This window comes from Podarcis erhardii (assembly GCF_964252035.2).
Source record: "Podarcis erhardii genome assembly, chromosome: 7".
In the NCBI taxonomy this organism is placed as follows: Eukaryota; Metazoa; Chordata; class Lepidosauria; order Squamata; family Lacertidae; genus Podarcis; species Podarcis erhardii.
In genome coordinates this window covers 66,602,562-66,624,243 of record NC_138511.1, presented here as the reverse complement: position 1 = coordinate 66,624,243, position 21,682 = coordinate 66,602,562, and the positions used below count along the sequence as shown (strand labels likewise).

Here is a 21,682-nt window from a genome sequence, read left to right as displayed (position 1 = left end):
TTCTGTTTGTATTCCCCAAATTTGTTCTTGGGGGTTTTCCCAACCCTCCAGAGCAGATTTGGAAAGGGCACTGGGCATGTCCAGGAGGAGGAGAGGGTGGAAAGTTCATTTGAACAAGCCTAAGTCCTTGCACTAACAGAGCAAGTGCATTGGATACCACCCTATGTAATCCAACTCTAATTGTAGAAATAGTGTCCTATTGACAATATTCCTCCATTACTTTGTCATGGAAACTGCTTTTCGTGATGCTGGAAAAGATTTTGCAGTTAAAATGCAGTGTTGAGAGTTTCTCTTCCCCTTAGTCATTTCTCCTCCTTTTGTCATAGGTGAATCCATTGTTTCAGAAACCAATTTTGATTTAATTTTTGCAAACCTGAAAGATTTAAATGCTTTGGCTGGGGAAGGCGTGTCCCAAATCGAGCATACGGCAGGGGGTGCTAGGCTGAAGCAGCTGGACTCAATCCCCCTCACCTTCTATCAAAATGGGATTGTCATGTTCAAAGGGCCTTTCCGCTCATATGAAGAACCTTCCACACAGGTATGAATCAATACTTAAAGAAATTTAATCACCGACTGGCTGGCTGACAGGTGTACCCATAGTAATGGCTACATGATGACAAAGCAGACATTTTTGTGTGCCTTTCCTGATAGCACAAAATCCCCACTTTATGCCCAGAAATAAGTTATAGCATTTATGACTCCTTCCATTTTCTTGTAAGAAGCCTGATAAGACGGCGAGATTATATACAGTTATGCATAATTAGGGCGATCAAGGTTCAGTGGAATTGCACTCATTCACTTTGGACGGGTGCAATCTTCTCTGAAGGCTAGTGCTCAGAGCTTTGACTGGTTCTGCTGGCTGTGCATAGTGCTGATTGGCTGACATCATGAAAGCACATCTCCCACTCTCTGCAGCAGTTCTTCTTGTCTAAAAATGATTGACTTGTAATAATAGTAATAATTTGGCACAAGCATAGACCAAATTGATGCATTTGCGAGGTGCTTGACCTTTTTAAAAAACGAAAGCCTGCCTGAGGCAGGGGAATGAGAATAACCATAACTGGATTCAGACACAATACAGTTAGCATGATGGGGGCACTTCCTTCAGGTTGAAACTGTGCCAATCGCATACACAGAGAGGGATGGGGATACACTTTTCAAGTAAAAACCCTAGAGAAAGGGGTTGTGGCAAGGGTACTGCACTCACCCCCCTCATTTCCCTTTTGCTCACCCAACCCATCTTTCTGTGTGATTTGTGAATGTATTCAAACAGTACATAGAAATGCTGCTAACATGCGCCTGAAGAGCGTTGGTAGCTTTCTTTCAAGGAGGCACATATTGTGTTTCTGAAGGAGTGCCTTAGATCAGGGCAGGATGACTCCCAGAGTCTGTAGTCTACCTTTTTCTTTTTTAAAAAATGAGATGCCTCGTGGTTCAATGGCACATTTTAAATTTATAAAGCAAGAGTTACAAGTTAAGGAGGAAGTAACGGAAAGCAAGAATGAGCACAGGGCTGTTCTGCTTCTGACTTTGAAACCATTCCAGCTTCCTTCCTCAGGCACAAAGTCCCACCTGCTGCCTCTGCAACTGTTTGAAAGTTGTCCTATATAACTCACACATGGGACCTTTCTGTTTGCGGCTATTGCAGCTCCCTACGCATAATGAGCAAGCTGCTGGACTCTTCACCACATGTAAATCCTTGAATTTTGAACGTCCTTCTTCAGCCCCCGCAGAGATAGTTTGCAGCAGCAAGCAGGTTGCCAGACTTTCCTCCCAGTGAATGAGTCAACTATTGGCTGAACATTTTAAAAAAGCAGTACTGTGTATTTTTGAACACTCAATTTTGTAACTGCCCAGTCTCTACAATTTTTTACCAGGAGAAACCTGTGGTGAAAAGGGTGCAGGTTCTTTCCTAGCAGATGCCTGAACAAAGCTTGATTTTCCTTTTTTAAAAAAGTTAATATTTCTTATGGTTGAAGAGAAAGTTTAAGCTTAAGTCTCAGTCCCTGTGAAGGGAAGACATGGAGTCTAGTGACTAAAGTCTCACACCCTCTTTTGGGAGAATGTACTTATTTTTAAGAGACTTCAGGCTGTACTCCAGTTTACACAACTTTCATACTTGCACTGTGTGGGACTGAGTCATGGATCCACATGTAGGGTACCCAAGCAGTGTCTCATCTGCAACCTGACCAGGCCAGACTGCTTAGCTTCCACAAGATAACTGGGTCATGTGCCTTCAGATCATACCCTAGTACCTATCTTGGTGTATCTGCAAGTGTTTTCACTTTACAAAGATCTGAATGGTATAGGTGAGCTATGTGGAAGCCAGGGAGGTCTGTAAGCAGAGTGCTGGATGTGGGCCTGGCTTCAAATCTCACTTTTCATAATAGGCTCATTGTATGGTCTTGGGCAGATCTCAGTGGCTTCCATGCTGCATCTGTAAACATGGGGATAACAACAATTAACCTTTGTGGTGGTGATGATGATAAATGAAATAAGGAAGATGAGCTGAGTAAACCAAAAACTAATTTGCTCTTCAAAATTATTTTCTGAGCATTATGATGTAAAATGTTCCCTGGCTGTTCTCTGAATATTTGATGTCAATATTCAGTGATATTTGATATCTGGCAAGCACATGCAGTGAGATTTAGATTTTGTGTTTGACACCTGCTAGAAAGGAAAGCTGTCTGGAGATACCTCCAGATCTAAGGATGGGTCCACACAATATGAAATAGAAGGCTGCCCACCTCCCCAGATGGGAGGCCTGTATTGAGTTCCGCCTGATCACCATCCCATAACCTTTGCTGTATCCTGGTATCATTATTCTCAGCATTAACCAACCCCAGTTGATGGTGTGAGGATAGGGAAATATGCTCAGCTTTGTGGTTGTACCCCATGGAGGAGGAAGTGAAACCCGACAGTATTATGACCCAGACTGCCAGCAGCACCTTGAACACTGACTTGGGGAAAGTAGACAGCTGAACCAGGAAGCATTGATTGGGGCCCTGATGTAATCTGAGTTGTGTCATCAAGGCCCTTCTAAGCCAGGCGTGCCCAAATCTGAAACGTTTGAGCCACTGACTCCCAGTGGCTGCAGCTCAACCTAGTCTCAAATGTGCCTCCAAGCCTACTCACCACAACAGGCAGAGGTAACGGAGTGTCAAGCTCCAGGCAGAGGACTGTCTCTTTAAAGCCTATCAACCTCTTGATCAAAATGTGCTGGGTCATCCTGAGGTGGAGAATGAAATCAAGGAGGCATCCAGAGCAAAGGGCTTGTGGGACCTGGTTTGTGCCTACACTCAAGCCCAGGGGCTATAGCTCAGTTAGCATAAGCAGTCCTTGGAGCAAGTGGTCTACCCCCAAGACCTGTCCAAGGTTCTGAAGGCTGTGGCTCTGATCTGCCTGTCAGTCCCCTGCTCGTGCTACCTGCTACAGACCACTACCAGAATTGCTGCCACCAGATGCTGCTGTGGGCTCATGCTCACCAAGACTGGGCACTCAGAGCTGCCTCCCAAAATTGTAGTCTGCTTCTTCCTTATTGTGGGTTTCTCGTCCCTGAACTGTTTTGAATTTGAGCTACAATTCCTCTTTCAGACTGAATATTTTGCAGTCAGAATTGGATTGGTGAAATTGAGGTTGTTGACACATTTACATTTTGTTATGTGCATTTTTTGTTTCACTTCCAGCTCTGGTAAGAGAGCATTCTGTAAACTGAAATAAATGAGAGGCATTCCTTTATCTGGACTGCTTATTGTGGTTCTTCAGTCACCAGACAGCCCTGGGGGCCTCTACTGTGATTCCTGCGGGTGCTATTGCCCCCTTAACCCTGCCCTCCTCCTCCCTTAGCACCTGCCAAAGCCTCTGTTCCTCCCAGTGTTTATTTTTACTTCAAAATTTTATTTTATTTTATTTCAAGCTTTTTTGGCACGTTCTTTTCTGGCTGTTTGGTTGGTTCCTTTTTCCATTTTTATCTTGATTCATTTTAATTCTGAGGGGGTTGTAGGTTTTTTAGTTGTTTCAGTGTTCTGAGCATCACCAATTGTTCATCTGTGAAATTTGTATTTTGTGGTTCACATGATAGTGTCTTAAACTGGTCCCCAGACTCAAAAAATGTTTAGGGGCACTACCACCCTCAGTATAGAGAAAAATCTGACATGTGGGCCCTGCTTGTGGTTTCAGCAACTCCTACGAGATATCATGGACGGTTACTTCCCTTCTGAGCTGCAGAAGCGTTACCCAGATGGTATCCCATTTCAGGTATGCCACCACCCCCTGCTCTCCTACAGCTTCCTGTTTATTGAGTTCTTCGTTTGCAGAAGTTTCATTTGCTTATCAAAAATGTGGTCTGAAGTTAGAGCAGCTCCATTGTTTAAGCAGAACTGAGAACCTCTCTTTAAGCAGTTATAATGTTTTTTCCTCTTTCAGGAACTGATTGTTCTATATATGAGGAACTAAGAGTGCTTTTTGCTTAAAAAACTGGATCACCTTTCAGTTCTTAAAAATGGAGATTCCCTCCTTAAAAAAAACAACACTTACCTTTTCTGTGATCATCATTGGTTGTTCTGTGTGCAGTAATAGATTAACACTGACTGTGTGGGTGAACATTCTCTGAAGAAAATGAGTTTATGTTTCATTTTGAGACCCAAGAAAGGAAGAGGAGTGGGAGAAGAGAGCTCTCAGGCAAATGGGAAGAATAATAGGACACGATCTCTGAGAAAAGGGCAGACCAAAAAGCCAGAAAATGTTAGACAAGAGGTGGGGAACCTGTGGATCCCCAGATGTTATTGGACTCCAGCTCCCATTAGCCCCAGCAAGCATGATCAATGGTCAGGGATGGTGAAAAGCATACAGGTGCAAGTGATCACAAATTAAGAAAAATGTTATCTTCTGCAAAATGACAGTGCCTGAAAGTGGTTATTATATTTGGTAGGCTTGTCCCCAAGTTGTGTTTGTTTATGGAAAGTTGAAACTGTGCACAAATTCTTCTTTTAGATTATGCCCAATATTATATAAGGCAAGTAAAGAATTAGAGATTAACTTGCTATAAACAGCCACGTTTGAAAAAGCATGTGACTGGAACGTTGCTGCTTCATCTATTGAGAATTGATTAGAAGAGGATTAAATATATCGCTTGTGGTAAAACCTAACTGATTAGGCGGCGATACTAAGCTCCCTGAAGGGTCATTGGATGTTGTGGACCTCCCTCTCTGACTACAGAGAGGGAGGTCTGCCATTGGAGACCTTCTTGGGGGAGCCATGGAAACCACACTAGGTAAAAGATCTCTGTACGATTAAGTCCAGTCAAAGGTGACTATGGGGTTGCAGTGCTCATCTCGCTTTCAGGCTGAGAGAGCCGGCGTTTGTCCACAGACAGCTTTCCGGGTCATGTGGCCAGCAGGACTAAACTGCTTCTGGCACAACGGGACACCAGGACGAAAACCAGAAATGCTGTTTATCTTTCTGCTGCAGTGGTACCTATTTATCTACTTGCACTGGCGTGCTTTCAAACTGCTAGGTTGGCAGGAGCTGGGACAGATCAATGGGAGCTCACCCCCATCTGCGGGGATTCAAACCCCCAAACTTCTGATTGGCAAGGCTCAGTGGTTTAGACCAGTGTTTCCCAACCTTTTTTGGGCAAAGGCACACTTGTTTCATGAAAAAAATCTCGAGGCACACCACCATTAGAAAATGTTTAAAAAATTAACTCTGTGCCTATATTGACTATATATAAAGTAACTCTCTTTAATAGGCATCAAATAAACACAAAGAAAGTATTTTATAATTACTTTATTATGAAATAGTAAGTACCGTATTTTTCGTCCCATAGGACGCTCCGTCCCATAGGACGCACCTACTTTTTGGGGGGGGGGGAAATAAAGGAAAAAAAAATCCTTTATTCCCCCCCCCAAAACCAGGTCGGGGAACAGTGGGATGGCGGTGCTGCGCCTCCCCGCTGTCCCCCGAGCTTGTGGGGCTGGCCCATGTCTGCCTGGCGCGAGGGGCGCTCTGCTTCAGGGCGCCCCGCGCGTCGGGCGGCAGGCTACAGTCCGCAGCATGGGGAACCCTCTGTTTCAGGGCGCCCCACGCGCCCCCCGGGTGCGCAAGGCTTGCCAACACGAGCGCGGAGCACGGGGCGTCCTCCGAAGGGCGCCCTGTGCTCCGCGCTGCCAGCTGCCGCCCGCAAGCCTTGCGCTCCCGGGGGGAGATCCCCCGGGTGCGCAAGGCTGGCCAACACCAGCGCGGAGCACGGGGCGGCCTCCGAAGGGCGCCCCGTGCTCCGCGCTGCCAGCTGCCGCCCGCAAGCCTTGCACTCTCGGGGGGAGATCCCCCGGGTGCGCAAGGCTGGCCAACACCAGCGCGGAGCACGGGGCGTCCTCCGAAGGGCGCCCCGTGCTCTGCGCTGCCAGCTGCCGCCCGCAAGCCTTGCGCTCCCGGGGGGAGATCCGCCGGTGCGCAAGACTTGCCAACACCAGCGCGGAGCACAGAATGGCCTCCGAAGGGCGCCCCGTGCTCCGCGCTGCCAGCTGCCGCCTGCAAGCCTTGCGCTCTCGGGGGGAGATCCCCCGGGTGCGCAAGGCTTGCCAACACGAGCGCGGAGCACGGGGCGTCCTCTGAAGGGCGCCCCGTGCTCCGCGCTGCCAGCTGCTGCCCGCAAGCCTTGCGCTCCTGGGGGGAGATCCCCCGGGTGCGCAAGGCTGGCCAACACCAGCGCAGAGCACGGGGCGGCCTCCAAAGGGCGCCCCGTGCTCCGTGCTGCCGGCTTCCGCCCACAAGCCTTGCGCTCTCGGGGGGAGATCCCCCGGGTGCGCAAGGCTGGCCAACACCAGCGCCGAGCACGGGGCATCCTCCAAAGGGCGCCCCGTGCTCCGCGCTGCCAGCTGCCGCCCGCAAGCCTTGCGCTCTCGGGGGGAGATCCCCCGGGTGCGCAAGGCTGGCCAACACCAGCGCGGAGCACGGGGCGTCCTCCGAAGGGCGCCCCGTGCTCCGCGCTGCCAGCTGCCGCCCGCAAGCCTTGTGCTCCGAGGGGAGATCCCCCGGTGCGCAAGACTTGCCAACACCAGTGCGGAGCACGAAATGGCCTCCAAAGGGCGCCCCGTGCTCCGTGCTGCCGGCTTCCGCCCGCAAGCCTTGCGCTCTCGGGGGGTGATCCCCCGGGTGCGCAAGGCTGGCCAACACCCGCGCGGAGCACGGGGCGGCCGGCCGAAGCGAGCAGCGATGGGATGTGGGAGGGAGCTCGCTCGCCGCCCCGCGTGTGCTCGCCGCCGCCGCCCCGCCTCTTGCCGCCCGACTCGCCCGCCTCCCTCCCACGGCACACCAGGCAACGTCTCGCGGCACACTAGTGTGCCGCGGAACACCGGTTGGGAAACACTGGTTTAGACCACAGCGCCACCCGCGCTATCCCATTCTATTGGCGCTATCCCATTCTATTAATGCTCTGATGCAACTGAAGAAAGGGTGTGTGTTGGAGACAGATTGTGGGAGGCCCTAGCTTCACAGGATACGAGGCCTTTTGTTCTCTGAACATGCCCTTGACTAGGAAGTAATACTACACTCTTGAAGCTGGTGTAGTTCTTTCCTTTTCCATTGAAACCAGTTGCAGCAGGAATGGGGGGGGGGGGAGAAAAAGTAAACAGAGAGGGACTGCCACCCATCCTTTGACCAGGCCAGTGCTAGCCCAGGGGTGCTCCCTAATAAAGTCGTGCTATAGTCTGTTCTCCCACCCCTACCACCTTCCTTGGGATTGCTGTGCCCTTCTGTTTTAGAGAAAGAAGGGAATTGAGGAAGTCGTTTATCAATAGACTATTTTTAACTTTCTAGAGTAGTGTATTTGGGTGGAACTACTGATACAGCATTGCTTTGATCCTTGTCAGCAGAAGTGACTTATTAAGATGGTGTGTTTGCTTTGTTTGGAGGCAACTGGAGCAGTTTCTTCCAAACAGGTGGGAGGAAAGTGTATTGCTTTCTTGCCCATTATTCGTAAGGAGGTGGAGGAAACTGTGTTTCTTTGTTCTCATTATTCATAGATGAGTGGGAAATGTTTTACATAAAAGAGAAAAGAACAAGAACAAGGAAATGTGGTCTGGGGTTTCTGAAAAAAGCCCCTGTGAGACAGCAGAGGGGAAGCACCTGCTCCCTTTCCTTTTGCAGGTGAAGTGTGGGGAGCGCCAGAACTGAACAGTCAGTTAGACTCAAGCAGGGAAGAGGGCACAAGCCGCAGGGTCCAAAAGTTAGCTGGGGCAGAGGATCCTCTCTAGAGGATCATACAGTTAGAGATCCAGAACACGTGACAGCTGGGCCTCTTTGGCTTCATATACCTTTCTGGTTTCCCATTTGCTCTCACCTTCTAGTTTCTGAGAGATAGTTATAGAATCAAGTAGTGATGTATTTTTGTTCGGTACTATGCTGTGTTGCCAGAGGGATTGTCCGCGTGTCATGGGAGAAAATTCACAGCACAAAGGAAAGTAATGCATTATGTAGCAGGATAACCTTTCTCCCACCATGCTTGTTTTCAGAGCACATGCAGAGTGTTTTTTTCTATATGTGTGTGTTTCTTTTTCTAGGATAATGTTTCAAATATGCAACCCACTTCTTCCCATAGCCCAGATTGAGCAGTCTGGAAATGAGCTGCCACTTGATTTTGTGGATTGCATAAACTGGCCCTGAGTTTGCTTCTGGATTTTAAGTGGTGGCTCTTGGATTAGATTCATGTAGCTTTTCTGATAGAAGGAGAGCACAAGGGGTAGGACCCTCTTTTCTTTTATACAGCAGCTGGTCTGGCAGAGGCAGTGGCACCTCTTGGATCACTGAGACTCCTCACACAAACACACTGGTTTACGATGGCTGCAGAAAAGGCCTTGCTTGTGGTGGCTCCCAGCCGAGGGTTGTATCCAACCTAAGCTTTACTCAGAGTAGTCTCTTGAAATTACTGGACACTACTTAGCCAGCCCAATCTACTCATGAGTAGGACTAGATTTGAATACAACCCTGAATGTTTTGCTTTGAGTGAACCTTTTTTGACCCACCTCTCTCCAAGTGTGGTTTATTGAGTTTGGATCAAGCATTACCAGCTTGATAGGCAGTGCCACTGTGGCAACTGTCCTGCTGATCAGGCTGAGGCATCCCTGCTGACTGATCATTTGTTTTGCAGTTTCTGCACAAGGAAATGATGACTTCTCTTCCATTCTCCATTTGTCACTGCTGCCAACATTTACTAACACTTCCTTGCCTAACACTGAGCTCTGGAGTTTGGGGTTAGGTAGGGCATTGAATAGCAATACGGGTCTCTTCCACAGGTCACCGACAAGAGAGACACCGTATTTCAGGAGAGGAAGCTGCAGCACAAAAGTTTTCCAGGCCAGGGCCACGTCATTGGCCTTGCCAGACCAAGCGGATTAAAGGAGACAAATGAGATACCAGGTGAGATGGTGGTTAATGGTGAGTGTAGGAAGGACCCTAACTCAGCAGCAGTATTTGCCTGGCATGCGGAAGGTCTCAGGTTCAATCCCCAGCTTCTCTAGGTAGAGCTGGGAACGGTTCCCTCTCTGCTGCATAGCTGCTGCCAGAATAGACTTTACTGATGGACCAGTGGTCTGACTCACTATAAGGCAGTCTCCTATGTTCTTGTTCTTATTTGTTTGGTTTCCTTTAATCTGTGTGTGTGTGTGTCGTTCAGTGTTTTAAAATTCTGGTCCTCAACTCATCTCCTTATTTACTTACAACCACTCAGTTAATTATGGCTCCATTTCTTGTATGACAAAACTTTTGACATTGCATTGTGTTGAATGACATTTTGTGTTATATGCTGCTTGTGATGGAAAGGACCTTTTGTTTTCCCCCACCAGTCAAACATCTTGTCAAGAAGCGCTTCAGAAGGCTTTTTGGAAAGAAGTCAATTACTAAAAATGAATGAATGAAAAAACAATGTATATACTACTACTAACGACGACGATAGTGTAACATGCTGCATTGGGGGGGGGGGACAAAGAGTGGTTTCCAAAGTGGCTTACATCAGTAAAAGGTACAATTCAGAGCTGGTGGCAGGCACTGTAACTAAATCAAAACAAGACTCAGGCCCAACCCCCAGGCTCCCAAATGAAAATGACAAAGAAGGGAGAGTGGAATAGAGGACAAAGACAGAGGAAGAAGATCCTGTCTGCCAATGCCAGAAAGGAGGGATGAGCTGTGAAACAGGCATTTAAATTGACTGTAAACCAGACTGATTTCCCCTTGCTGGCTTTCTTACCTGATTAGAAGTAGCACTTTGGCTGGTGGCAGAGATGGGCTGTGCTTTGGTCAGTTATCAGTCAGTCTCAGGGCAAATGGCTTGGAGCTCTTTCTTTTAGTGGCTGGCAACCAGAGAGTAATTGTCTCTCACTTCTGCAGCCACTGGATGACAAGATCTTTAGTGCAAAGTACCAGTGTTATGCCTAGGGTTCTTTCTTTGCCTATCTGCTAAAGCAGGCGTGTCAAAAGTCCATTTTGGGGGCCTAATCCAGCCCCCTGACCAGTTCAATCCAGCCCCCATGGCAGTTTCTTTCTTGGGGTAAAATCCAAAAAAAAAGCTCAACCACCTCAACCCTAAAAAAAACAACACCTCAACAACTTTGGTCGGCCCTCACACATGTCCACTTCATCAAATCTGGCTCTCTCTGAAAAAAGTTTGGGCATCCCTGTACTAAAGCATTTACTCCCACAATCCTCTGTTATGGCAGGTCCTAAGCTCACCATGGAGCAGTTTTTGAATAAGCTTCCAAAGTCACGGATTCAAGATGGGCAAGTGATCGATATCCGAGGAGAAATTAAAAAAACCCTCCAGGTAGGATGGAACTCCTTCTCCAGCCTGCATGTAATGGGGTTTGATTCTGGGGTTCCTTCTTCTGGTCAGCACTTCTGCTAATAGCCAATACTTTGCAGCAGCATGAGCTTAGGTACCATATCCCTACCTAGAATCCTTCTCCCTACCAGAATTTAATTTTGTGACCAGGATGTGTCAAAAGAATATAGGATGCACATGTGGAATACCTGCCCTTTTAGGGTCTCCTTCCTTGTCCACCTAAAGCCCAATACAAATGATACACAATGATAATCGTTCCCCTTCTGCCTTCATTTTGAGAATCAATGCTGACATGGTAGCCAAGGTTAGGGGGGAATGCACATCTGTAATCCCAAGTATCAGAAGAACAGGAAATTGGGGTTCATATGGTCATCTTCTCACTTCCCCAAAGGCTATATATTATTGGCATTCAAATAGTGCCATCAAGCTAGTGTGATGTGGTGTAGTGGTTAGAGTAAGGGTTGCCAGCCCATGGGCAGCTTCCCGACTCTGAGCTTGGAGTATGAGCTGAGTTTGGAAGTTTTAATTAATAGCCAAGGACCCAGGACCAAACCCTTCAGTTCTAAACAGTACAACAAAAGACAACTTTGCTTCATGTTTGGATGTGCTGAGATGAGCAGGGCAGCTGATTCCGTTTACATTTCTCAGGACAGTCAGATTTTGACACAGATTTCCTTCTTTGGTTCCAGGGCTCAGGTGGAAAAAGCCACGAAGTGATTGTGGTGGAGACCCCCAGTATTGCAGCAATGAAGAAGAGGTAAAAAAGAAAAGGCAATTTCCCTTCTTCACATTAATGGCTGTGGCATCATGCAGTCTCCTCAAGCTGTAGTGCAGGAGGGGGAACCTGCGGCGCTTCAGATGTTGCTAGACTACAACTCCCGTCCTCCCTGACAACTGGCCATGCTGGTTGGGGCTGATGTGAGTTGGAGTCCAGCAGCATCTGGAGGGCCACTGTAGCACTTTCTTTCATGGTGATTCCCTTTATTCAGAGCTGCATTGAGAAGTATGTGACTTGGGTTCTCATAATTCACCTTTGACAGGGGACAGACAAGTCCCTTACACACCTGATTCATTGAGGGTTTAAGACCCATCAGCTACCTTCACCTGGTTTAGCTGGCCAGTTGAAGCCATTTCCTGGGGTTTGGCCACTGTCAGCTTCTAGGAGCCACAGGTGAGAACTGAGTGCATCAAAGGTGGTGAGATTACTGCACAAACTGTCCCCCCACCAGAGATACTGCTCCTTCCTTAATACCCCATATGGCTTGAACAAGTTTCTGCATGTTCTGTTGAGGGAAATGAGGGTCAGATGGGGCTTGTCAACCTGGGAAGGTTTCCCCACCCTCTTCAAAGAAAGCATTGTCCCTTCTCTAACCAGCTTTTCTGATCTTCAGGTTGGAAGGGAATGAAAAAAAGAAGGCCTCCAACCCCAATGTCGCAACTCTTCGGATAAAGTCAGAAAATGGGGAGAAGACCTATATCATCAAGATGCCATTCACCGAGACCATCGGAGACCTGCGCCAGCATCTTGCCCAGAGCAGGTAGTAACAGGGATCATTCTAGCAGATAACCTTTTGTAGAAGTTTCTGAACCTTAAACTCCTGATTCTGCAACTAACATCAGCAACTAAAGTCTGTGCTCACTATAAACAAATAGGGGGAAAGTGTGTGTTTTTGCTTAATGTTGCCAATTGATTCAGATTGATCTCCCACCTAGAATCTGGGAGGACCAGGCCTCTGCAATGCAATATGGGGAGTAAATGTTTGGGGGTGAAGGGCAAATAATAAACACTTCCGGGGTTATGACTGACTTTCAGGTTATTGGGGAGGGACAAGGTAGGAAAGATCCCATGGCTTTGGAGGAGTTGATCTATCACATCATACAGGCATCTAGGTTCCTGACTCACCTTCCAGTTAATTTTTCACCATTGTGTATCCTACTCCTTACTATCTGTCCTTATTTCCTTCTGGTTTTGACCTCTGCTGAGTTCTCCAGTTTCTGCCACAACTCCATAGTGGAGTTTGTACAGAGAATAAATACAAGTGCCTGTGATATCACATACCATGTCAGCCTCTTCCACTTCGACATTGCTTTCATATTTTTGGTTGGGGTCATGATACCATCAAAGCAGGTAGGGGTACTGCCAAGGGATAGTAGTAGTGAGGATCCTGGAAAATCTTGCCATAGGCACTCTTCATTCCATGCCCAATACGTGTGGCTGAACACACAGAGATTGTTATGACCACAGGAAACAGGGTAAGCTGCATAGCTCAGATGTAGAGATACTAGGGGTCATGCAAAGAATATTCATTCTTGAATGTAAGGAGCCTCTCTAGAGAATAAACTGAAGTGCGGGGTTCTGCTGTCTTTTCCTTAGAGAATCTTCCAATGGCATTATTGTCTAGGTCCTGCAGTGACATAGCATAGTTTCTGAAATGCAGACTCTTGGCTTGATGCCTCCCAAAGCCAAAGCAACGAAGATGCCGATAAATTTAAAACAATTATTCAATATGTGTATTCAAATTTTAAAATTTTGCATTAAACAAATTATTTGCATTTGAATGTCAAATTCCAAATCAGCTTACTTACAAGCACTATTCTGCTCATTTCCTAGGGGAGAAGAAATGGAACCTTACGAGATCATCAGCACTTTTCCTTATCGAGTGTATAACAACAACTTCATGACGCTGGAGGAGTGTGGGCTGGTCCCCAATGCCTCGCTTCGGCTGCAGAAAAGGGCCCCGTCAACCAAATCACAAGGGCAACAAGTGTAATGGTTTACAGTGGATGATTCATCAGGCTTGGCTGCCACTCAGCTAGGGAGTAGTGTGCCTTCTTCAGGAGAGCCTGTGCAAAAATGACATCCTCTAGTGAGAGAGAGAAACAGGGAAGGACTGACCTTTCCACTTACCCAAGCTCCAACCTTTGCGGCTATTCTCAGCCCTCCAGTCAAAGGAGAAAGCCGGGGTTGGGGTGTAGTTGGAATACTGGGCATTAACCCTCCCTTTGTTACCCAGCTTGAGTGGGGCTTGGCCCCAGGTCTAGGTTATCATTAGCCTCAAATGGATGAAGAGACTCAGGCCCTTGTAAAGCTCTCATCAGAAACACTAGACCCTCGCTCCAAGAAAGAGTACACGGTTGGGCTACTGGTGCTAGCATGAAGTTTCCCTTTTCTAAGCTGCTGCATCACCAAACGAGTGCTGAGTCCCAGACCATGCACTGGTGCACACCATGTGCTTGATAGCACCCACCCTGTTCCTGTAGCCTACAAGGGCCTCAAAAATGGGGTTTACCAACTAGTTGGTGGGGTTAGAGGCACCTGTGATGCAAGCCTGTTAATTCATCTAATGCAGGTGTGCAGAAACTTCAGCCCTCCAGATGTTACTGAACTATAATTCCCATCATCCCTGGCCACTTGCCGAGGCTGATAGGAGTTATGGTTCAGCAACATCAGAAATGCCCATGGTTCTCCACTAGTTCTAATGGGAAAGGGAGATGAACATTTTTTGCCTTTCCTGAAGCTGAAAAGGACCTGCGCACCCAACCTTGAACTTTGTGTGGCCACAAAGGCAACTCAGCCACATGTAAGCTTCTCCTCCCCTGTGCAAGAGGCTAAACAGGGAGTCCCAACTTCAGCCAGCCCATACACTGTGTGTAATGCCCCAAAGCTTAGTGAGATGTGCCTCTCCCCCCACCCCCATAGCGTGGATGCAGTGCCAGAGCAGCCCATCCCTTGTCTCTGGCAGGACTGGGGAGTCTTTGTCCCCCTGGATATTGCTGAACTACAACTCCCACCAGCCCCAGTAAGTCTAGCCAGTGGTCAGAGATTGTGGGAGTTGTAGTTCAGCAAATGCTGGAGGGACTAGGTTCCCCACACATACAACTCTGGCTACGGCCAAACGTGGATGTCCTGCAGTTAAAAACCAGCCAGTGTGTGGGAGAAATTACCTTTAGCAGGTCTCTTTTGAGGCCACAACAAAACACAGTTAATTTCTCTTCCTCTGGCGAGTTATATGCAAAGCTGACCGAATCTCATAACAGCAACCCACCTTGTTCAATATAATGTCCCTTGTTATTGTTTCCGTTTGCCCAAGGCTTGCAATATTAGGTAGCAAGTTCTTCCACCCCCTGACTGATCTTTGTAGTTGTTCAGTAAAGAGGGCCTTGACAGCCATGTTTCAGGGTGTCATTCCCTACGCCTTCTGGGATGGAATTTGCATGTTTCAATGATCAGTCCATGTCAAAACCTCTCTTCCTCCAGAAAATTAGCTAGCCAGAGAGAAGGGTTTAAAAATAATTATTGAGCCACAATTCTGCTAAAAAGTGGTGTACCGAATGGACTCAGCCTTTTCTTTGACAAGGAGGAAGGACTCAAGCATATCCAATTCCTCTTCTTCCCCACCTTCTTAATTGTTCCGAAGTTATGAAGTTGTACTGTTCTATGAAGACACCAGATGCTTTTTCTGACCTGTTAAATTGGTTCCTAGTGCTTACTAATCCATGACTGCCTTATCTACTTAATTGTTACTGGTTGCATGCCACAAGGAGAGATGTCCAAAGTTTGGGTGATCTGCACCTTTTCAACAGGAATGCCAATGCATCTGGCCTTCCCTATGCATAACACAGCACCTCTAACCCCTAAAACCACCAATGCCCAGGAGGTCCACAAATCTCAGCCATTTGTGCTCATTGTAAAACTCTGCCTCTTCTGATTTGAAGCTTTGTCCTGAGTCTCCACAGCCTAGCACCAATACAGAAACAAGACCCCACTCTCCCCTCCTTGGTGCCGAACTGGGAGATGGGGGCTATTTTCCTGCCAGACTTAGGCCCATCTGCACTATATATTTAAAGCTCTATCCTGCCACTTTATACAGCCAGGGCTTCCCCTAAAGAATCCTGAGAACTGTGGTTTGCTAAAGGTGCTGAGTGTTACTAGGAGGCTGCTATTCCCCTCACAAGGCTAGCTTCCGAAGTTCCTTCCCTCTGGAGAGGGATCAATTGTTAAACCACTCTTGAGTACTAAGCACTGAATGCTGAATGATTGATGGGGAAGAATAAAAAACATAAAGCCTGGGGAAAGTGGGAACAGAAAGGCATATCCTGGAAGAGAGCATGTTGGCTGGTTGGCACCCTGAGCATAAAACATACATTTTGTTGCAGTTCCCATTTGCAGTCTCAAATTAAGAAGAGCTCAAATGAGTAAGCTGACATTTTACACCGGCTTACTGCCTTCCTCTGTGGGAGGTGAGGGGAACTCTACTTAAAGAAGTAGTGCATGATGAGTTAAGGGCCTCTTCTTGGTGATCACTATCAAGTGCATTTTCCCCTACTAGCACCTTCTGCATAGCATTGTTTTCACTGGCAGGTAATCCCACACAATGAATGAATCAATCTTGCCATTGAATAGACAAATCGCAACCGAGCCTCCTTCCTAGAGACAACCTGACTGTAACTAGAAACAATTCTGTGATGCCGCAGCTCCCATCATACATCCACAGCAAAACAATCCTGGGTTCAGTGCACAAGTTTTTACAATTTACGCTTTTGTAATACATCAACTTCAGTTATTGAGGAAGGGCGCAAGGATAGTATTTTAGAAATTTATGGGTATTTGATGCAACTGTGCTCAAACCGTCCCAATATAGCCTACAAGGCTCTGCCACCTGTCCAACGCTTGGTCCAGGAACAAATCGTTTTGTGCTGAGGTATAGTAAATGTGATCAACCCAGCTATTAGGAGAGCTGGAAAATGGATTTCTGAATCAATAATCAGGATGATACTCCACTTTTATCTTCCAGTTAAAGATACACACAAAGCCACAGTTGAGGTTTTTAGCAACATTTAATAGCATCTCAAATGAGATGGCCATTTTTACAAATTTTGCTTTTAGCAAGGAAAAAACCTGAAAATGCACTTGGTCCATATTTGCAAAAAGCCAGTTTTTGTTTTGTTTTTTTAAAAAAAGAAAAAGTGTGAAACAGCTGATGCAAGAACAGACCTAGCATTCTATATACGTCCCATATGAGTTGGGGTGGGAACACACTAATGGAATACAAGATCTGCTCTCACCATCCTCTTGGAAACCGCTTTTCCTAGGAGAGTCTGAGCTGCACTGAAGTAATTTTTAAGACACACGTACAACCCTACCCCATCTCTCTGTCAGAAAATGAAATTTCAGCGCATCATCTTGTGCAGTACTTTTGCATTGGTATATAACAAAGTAATATTAATTATAGCAGACGGCTGCTGCTCTCATTTCCTGGGTAGGAATGAAAGAGGAAGTGTGGAAGCCAGCATTTGCAACTGGTTATAAGACAAGAGGCAACGCCTCCCCTTGTTCTTTTCTCAAGGGCAGGCTCGGCACAAGGGGTGGGGGGAGGAGGTTTGGGGAAAGCTCTGCTTTCCGATGTCCTTGACTGGTAAGATTTCTCATCCACAGAGGCACGAGCAGCAAGGCCCAGCAGCATTCAAAGGAATGTGCAAAGTGTTTTTCTTTTTGACCATGCTGAGAGGGAAGCAGGCAATGAAAGGGAGCTGGAGAGGTGTCTGGTCACACAGGGCCAGGCTGACAAGGACATAGGAGGTTGGGTAGTGATCCATTTGGAATGCAAAGTCCAGGTTTGGGGTAGGGCAGAGGGTCAAGGGGCAAGGAACAAAGCATGCTCAGGCTAGCTTGAGGAACTCCTGCAGGGTCTTCTGTTCCACTGCTTCCACAAACAGTTCGTAGTCCTGCCGGATGGGAGAAGCAAGAAACAAAACTCAAATACAGAGTAATAATAAGGCAATATGTAATAGAAAGCTAGGAGCCTCTTTCTCTCCAAGGCCCCATAAAGAAGTCTCATGCCACTATGAATAGTCATGGCTTCCCCCAAAGAATCCTGGGAACTGTAGTTGGTTAAGGATGCTGAGAATTATTAGACCACCTTTTTTTCCAGAGCTACAATTCCCACAGTTCCCTGGGAGGAGAGGATTGATGCTTAAACCACTCTGGGAATTGTGGCCCTCAGAGGGGAAAGGGGGTCTCCTAACAACACTCTGCACCCTTAACAAATTACAGTTCCCAAGATTCTTGGGAGCCATCATACCTGTCTAAAGTGGTATGATACTGCTTTAAATGTATAGTGCAGTTGTTGAGCTTCTTGCTACTAGGGCAAGAAGCTCAACAGAACTCTTTTCTCATCAAGGCACAGGAACATGACACAGGAAGCCTTTGAACCGAGTACTCAAACAAAAGTCAAGAGAGTTATATGAGGAATTCTGCACCAATCACCAAAGAAGCCTCTGTGCTCCCAAATTTAGCTTGCTCCATTCTGCAACCTGCTCGCTCAAGAGGCTCATCAGAAGCAGAAAGAGTAGGGACCACAGTTAACCAGAGGTTCATTATTAAAATTTTGTTTCAGAAAAAGTGGTTGCTGTAAACAATGGTCATTACCTCCTGCCTGTAAAGACAGGCAGACTTTAGAACAGATAAAGTGACCTAGAGACTAAGCGAGCACTGGTGTGCGGTCAGGAACAAGGGTTGCGGAGGGAGGATAACCACAGAATCAAGCACCTTGGCTTCAGAGTTTTCAAAAAACCGTCCAATAGAAAGCAACTCTCTTTCAAATCTCTCTCACCCCCGTCCTAAAGCATAAAAGTCGTTCAGAACTTGGCCCAAGTAGCACACTGGAAATCTGTCCCCAGACAGAGAGGGTGAAGCTTATTTAATGATGTATATGACACAATCCTTATGGGTGGCTCATGGCTGAAAAGCCCCTTTTCACCAAACAAGGCTTCCTGTTAGCTGGGTGTTACAAAGGGAGCTTTCACAAGTGACACAGGAAATGACTTCTGATCTGGAATCTGTCACTTCTGGGTGTTGTTAACATGGCAGGGAATTATAGCCTTGGGATGGAACAACACAGGCTGATAGATGGTCCTCTGGCACCTCCAATGAAGGAGAGCTAAGCACTGTCTGCATCAGTCTTGTTTCCATTTATTGAGGCTGGATAACCTGTGACTAGGATAGGGCTGACAAGGACTTAGGAGGTTGGGTCCATCTGGAATGCAAATACAGCGATCATCATCCCTGGCCACTGAGTAGGCTGGCTGGAGCTGATGGGAACTTCAGTAACCTCTGGAGGGCCACAGCTTCCCTGTCATATCAGGGAATCCTCGAGGCGGGGAGGAGAGAAAGAGGATCCTTATTATCCCAAGATCTATTCCAGACAGGGAGGGCATAGTTAGTAGTCCACTGACATATCTACCTAGAAGAGGCTCAATAACAAAGTTTTGTTTTAATATTAAAAAACACAGTTTAGCCTCGCTCCGATTCAAAAGGGGCCCTGTTGGTCAACTAGATGGCTACGGGATGGCTACAAATAGACCCAAGTGCAACAGCAACTCTTTCCGCTTGTAATTCCCAGCAGAGGCACATTGCCTCTGATTCACTTTTATTTCCTGACTTAACCTGCTGCTCGCCACACATTCCGAAGCACTTTGCAACAAGCAGCTGATGACAAAAGGAGGGCATGAACCTTTGCTTGCTCCCTAGATGTCAGATGGCAACGGCATGTCACCTCAAAAGAGCAGCACCCCAGGGATGTCATAATAATAACAAATGCCATTTTAAGTACACAAATGTCCACAAATAGCCAGGGTAGGCTTTTCATCCAAGGGACATTTAAAAAAAGCCCATTCAGGGGGAAGGAGCCCAAAAGCTCAAATGTTGGTCAACTTGTAAATCTCTAAAATAATACGTCACTGCGCATATACTACATTTGTAATTTTTGCAGTGAGCATTTACTACAATGAGTTGGAAAAAAGCACGAGACTCACATACAACCCAACTAGCACCTGAGCATTATACATGCATTACCCACAAATCTAATTAGGTCCATTCAGGCATATGGGGCATCACCCCATCAACCCCAGCCTGCCCTCAGCCAGCCCTACCTGCCTGCCTGCCATATTCTTACTTACAACCAGACATGGGGTGGGGGCTCTGCCTGTCACTGGTCTCTAGCCCCACCTAGTGTTAGTCTCCCTGCCTTCCATCCTACCAGCCACCACAGCCTGCTAGGGCATAACCATGGACAGACTACAATAGGGCTAGAATGACAAAGCAGGCCTTGCCTTTAAAAGCTGTAAGTGCAACTCATACATAGGGCCATAAAGAACCTTGTACATAAACCAGGGTAGGCATCCATTAAGCCACGTTTGTTTGTGTGTGTTTGTGTGTACGTGTGATCTTTTCAGAAGAAAAAATGGGCAGGGCAACAACAAGTTTACACATATCGCTCAGTGTCAGAGCATTAGCCTTGCATGCAGAAGGTCCCAGGTTCAATCCCCAGTAAAGTAGGGTAAGTCCCAAGGACGGGGGGGGGGGGGGTGAGGCCTGGAGGGCTGCATTTGGCCCCTGACTTAAGCAACAGGCCTCCTCTTTTAAGGCACACAGGCCTACTCACACATGTATTTGCATACATAGGTCAGGTCTGCATTCAAGGCTTCAAACTAAAGGCCTCTTGAAGGCTATTAAATATATGAACGGTCTTGCAGGTTTCAGATCTATAGTTATATATCAGAATTTGTCCGGGGGGGGGGGGCACACCAGTCACACCTCTTGTGAACAGCCAACTCATCTCTTCACTACTAGCCTTGATCAGGGAGCGAAATAACTTTTTCCACACCAACCACTCACCCCACAGTAATGGTCCCCATTGAAAATCTGGGGAGGGATGGCTTTTGGGTTGCCCGATTTGGCCCTCATTTCGTCCCGCAGGGCGTTATCCTGGGAGATATCCACCAGGGTGTATTTGATGTTCTTTCCGTCCAAGATCCTGGTCACTTCGCTCTGCTGAGATTTGATCTGCAGAACACACAAAGGGGGGGGAGGGTGAGTGGGAGATTATTCGCCCTGTTTTCTGGGATTTGATACATAGGGAAGGTCACACATGGGAACACAGCCTGCTCATATTGCTCAATGCAAAACAAAGAGCCAGAGGCAGGGATTGCAAGACCAGCCATGCTTTGTGAGGGAGGAGGTTCCACTTCTCTCCAAATACAGACCAAGCCCAGTATGTACAAATGCCAGCGCTGGCGGGATTCTAGGCATCGAGGAGAGGGCAGGGCCATTTCAGAAATGAAAGGGGGAGGGAGCTGCTGCTTCAGACTGCATCTGGAAGGGAGGATCCACCCCTAGAAAAAACTGGTCCCCTCCAGATGTTCTGGACTACAACTCCCATCAGCCTGGCGTTGTGTTGTTCAAGGAAGACACTGGGCTGCGGGGGGAAATCATCTTTCAAATGGGAAGGGAGATCTGGACCTCTCATTCTGGTTCGTTCCGCCATCAGAGAACTGGAGGGGCTCCCAGTTTGGATTCCCCTCCGGTTTCTCATAGACCATTCGCGGGGTTTGGGGGAGAAAACAAGATGACTGTAGCATCTGGATAGAGAAGAATCCCCTATGGAAGAGAAGCCCGTCTAGGGAGCTGGAAGAGAGGGGACAAGAAACGGGGGGCTCAATTCAAGCGGGAGGACGCGAGGGTTGAAAAGGCAGCCAGCTGCATGGGGGCGGGGAAGGGAGAGGGAGCAAGAAAGGGGAGCGCACGCTGCAGAGGGATGGCGGAAAAGCTCCGCCTCGGAGTGCCAGGAGGGCGGGGGAGAAGCCAGCCGCTCGGCGAGGCAGCTCACCTTCCCTGGCGCGCCACTCACCTCTCTGGAGCCTGTCACCGAGGTGCTGTAGACCGTGAGGCTGGCCATGATGCTGGGCTTTGTCGCCGCTCCCTCTCTTCTTTGGCTGCTGGGTGGGTGCCTGGAAGGAAGCGGAGGAAAGGGGTGGAGAAGGAATCTGCTTCCTTCCCAGCCCCGCCCA

The 21,682-nt window shown here is 47.6% G+C and overlaps 2 protein-coding genes across 3 annotated transcripts in view; one reads left to right on the top strand and one right to left on the bottom strand.

The window, feature by feature from the left end:
* UBXN11 (UBX domain protein 11) overlaps positions 1–16,775 on the top strand; it is a 26,165-nt gene extending 9,390 nt beyond the window's left edge. For both annotated transcript variants that reach the window (XM_081869205.1, XM_081869206.1), the window contains exons 9-15: positions 327–538; positions 4,180–4,257; positions 9,294–9,417; positions 10,713–10,816; positions 11,524–11,591; positions 12,226–12,372; positions 13,446–16,775. In XM_081869205.1, coding sequence (XP_081725331.1) covers positions 327–538; positions 4,180–4,257; positions 9,294–9,417; positions 10,713–10,816; positions 11,524–11,591; positions 12,226–12,372; positions 13,446–13,605 — 893 coding nt within the window. In that variant the 3' untranslated portion in view covers positions 13,606–16,775. The remainder of the gene's footprint in view (positions 1–326; positions 539–4,179; positions 4,258–9,293; positions 9,418–10,712; positions 10,817–11,523; positions 11,592–12,225; positions 12,373–13,445) is intronic.
* On the bottom strand, positions 16,654–21,682 carry SH3BGRL3 (SH3 domain binding glutamate rich protein like 3). The gene is made up of 3 exons (XM_081869891.1): positions 21,523–21,682; positions 20,511–20,678; positions 16,654–17,560 (listed from the first exon to the last, which is right to left on the bottom strand). Exons 1-3 carry the CDS (start codon positions 21,568–21,570, stop codon positions 17,495–17,497), a joined length of 282 nt encoding a protein of 93 aa, XP_081726017.1. The 5' UTR covers positions 21,571–21,682; the 3' UTR covers positions 16,654–17,494.

Bases quoted from the DNA above. Each gene is read 5' to 3' on its own strand.
- SH3BGRL3 (XM_081869891.1), bottom strand. From the start codon at position 21,570: ATGGCCAGCCTCACGGTCTACAGCACCTCGGTGACAGGCTCCAGAGAG. The intron at 20,679-21,522 runs GTGAGTGGCGCG...TGTGTTCTGCAG, and splicing joins CGGTGACAGGCTCCAGAGAG to ATCAAATCTCAGCAGAGCGA. The intron at 17,561-20,510 runs GTGAGTGGTTGG...CCCATCCGGCAG, and splicing joins ATGGGGACCATTACTGTGGG to GACTACGAACTGTTTGTGGA.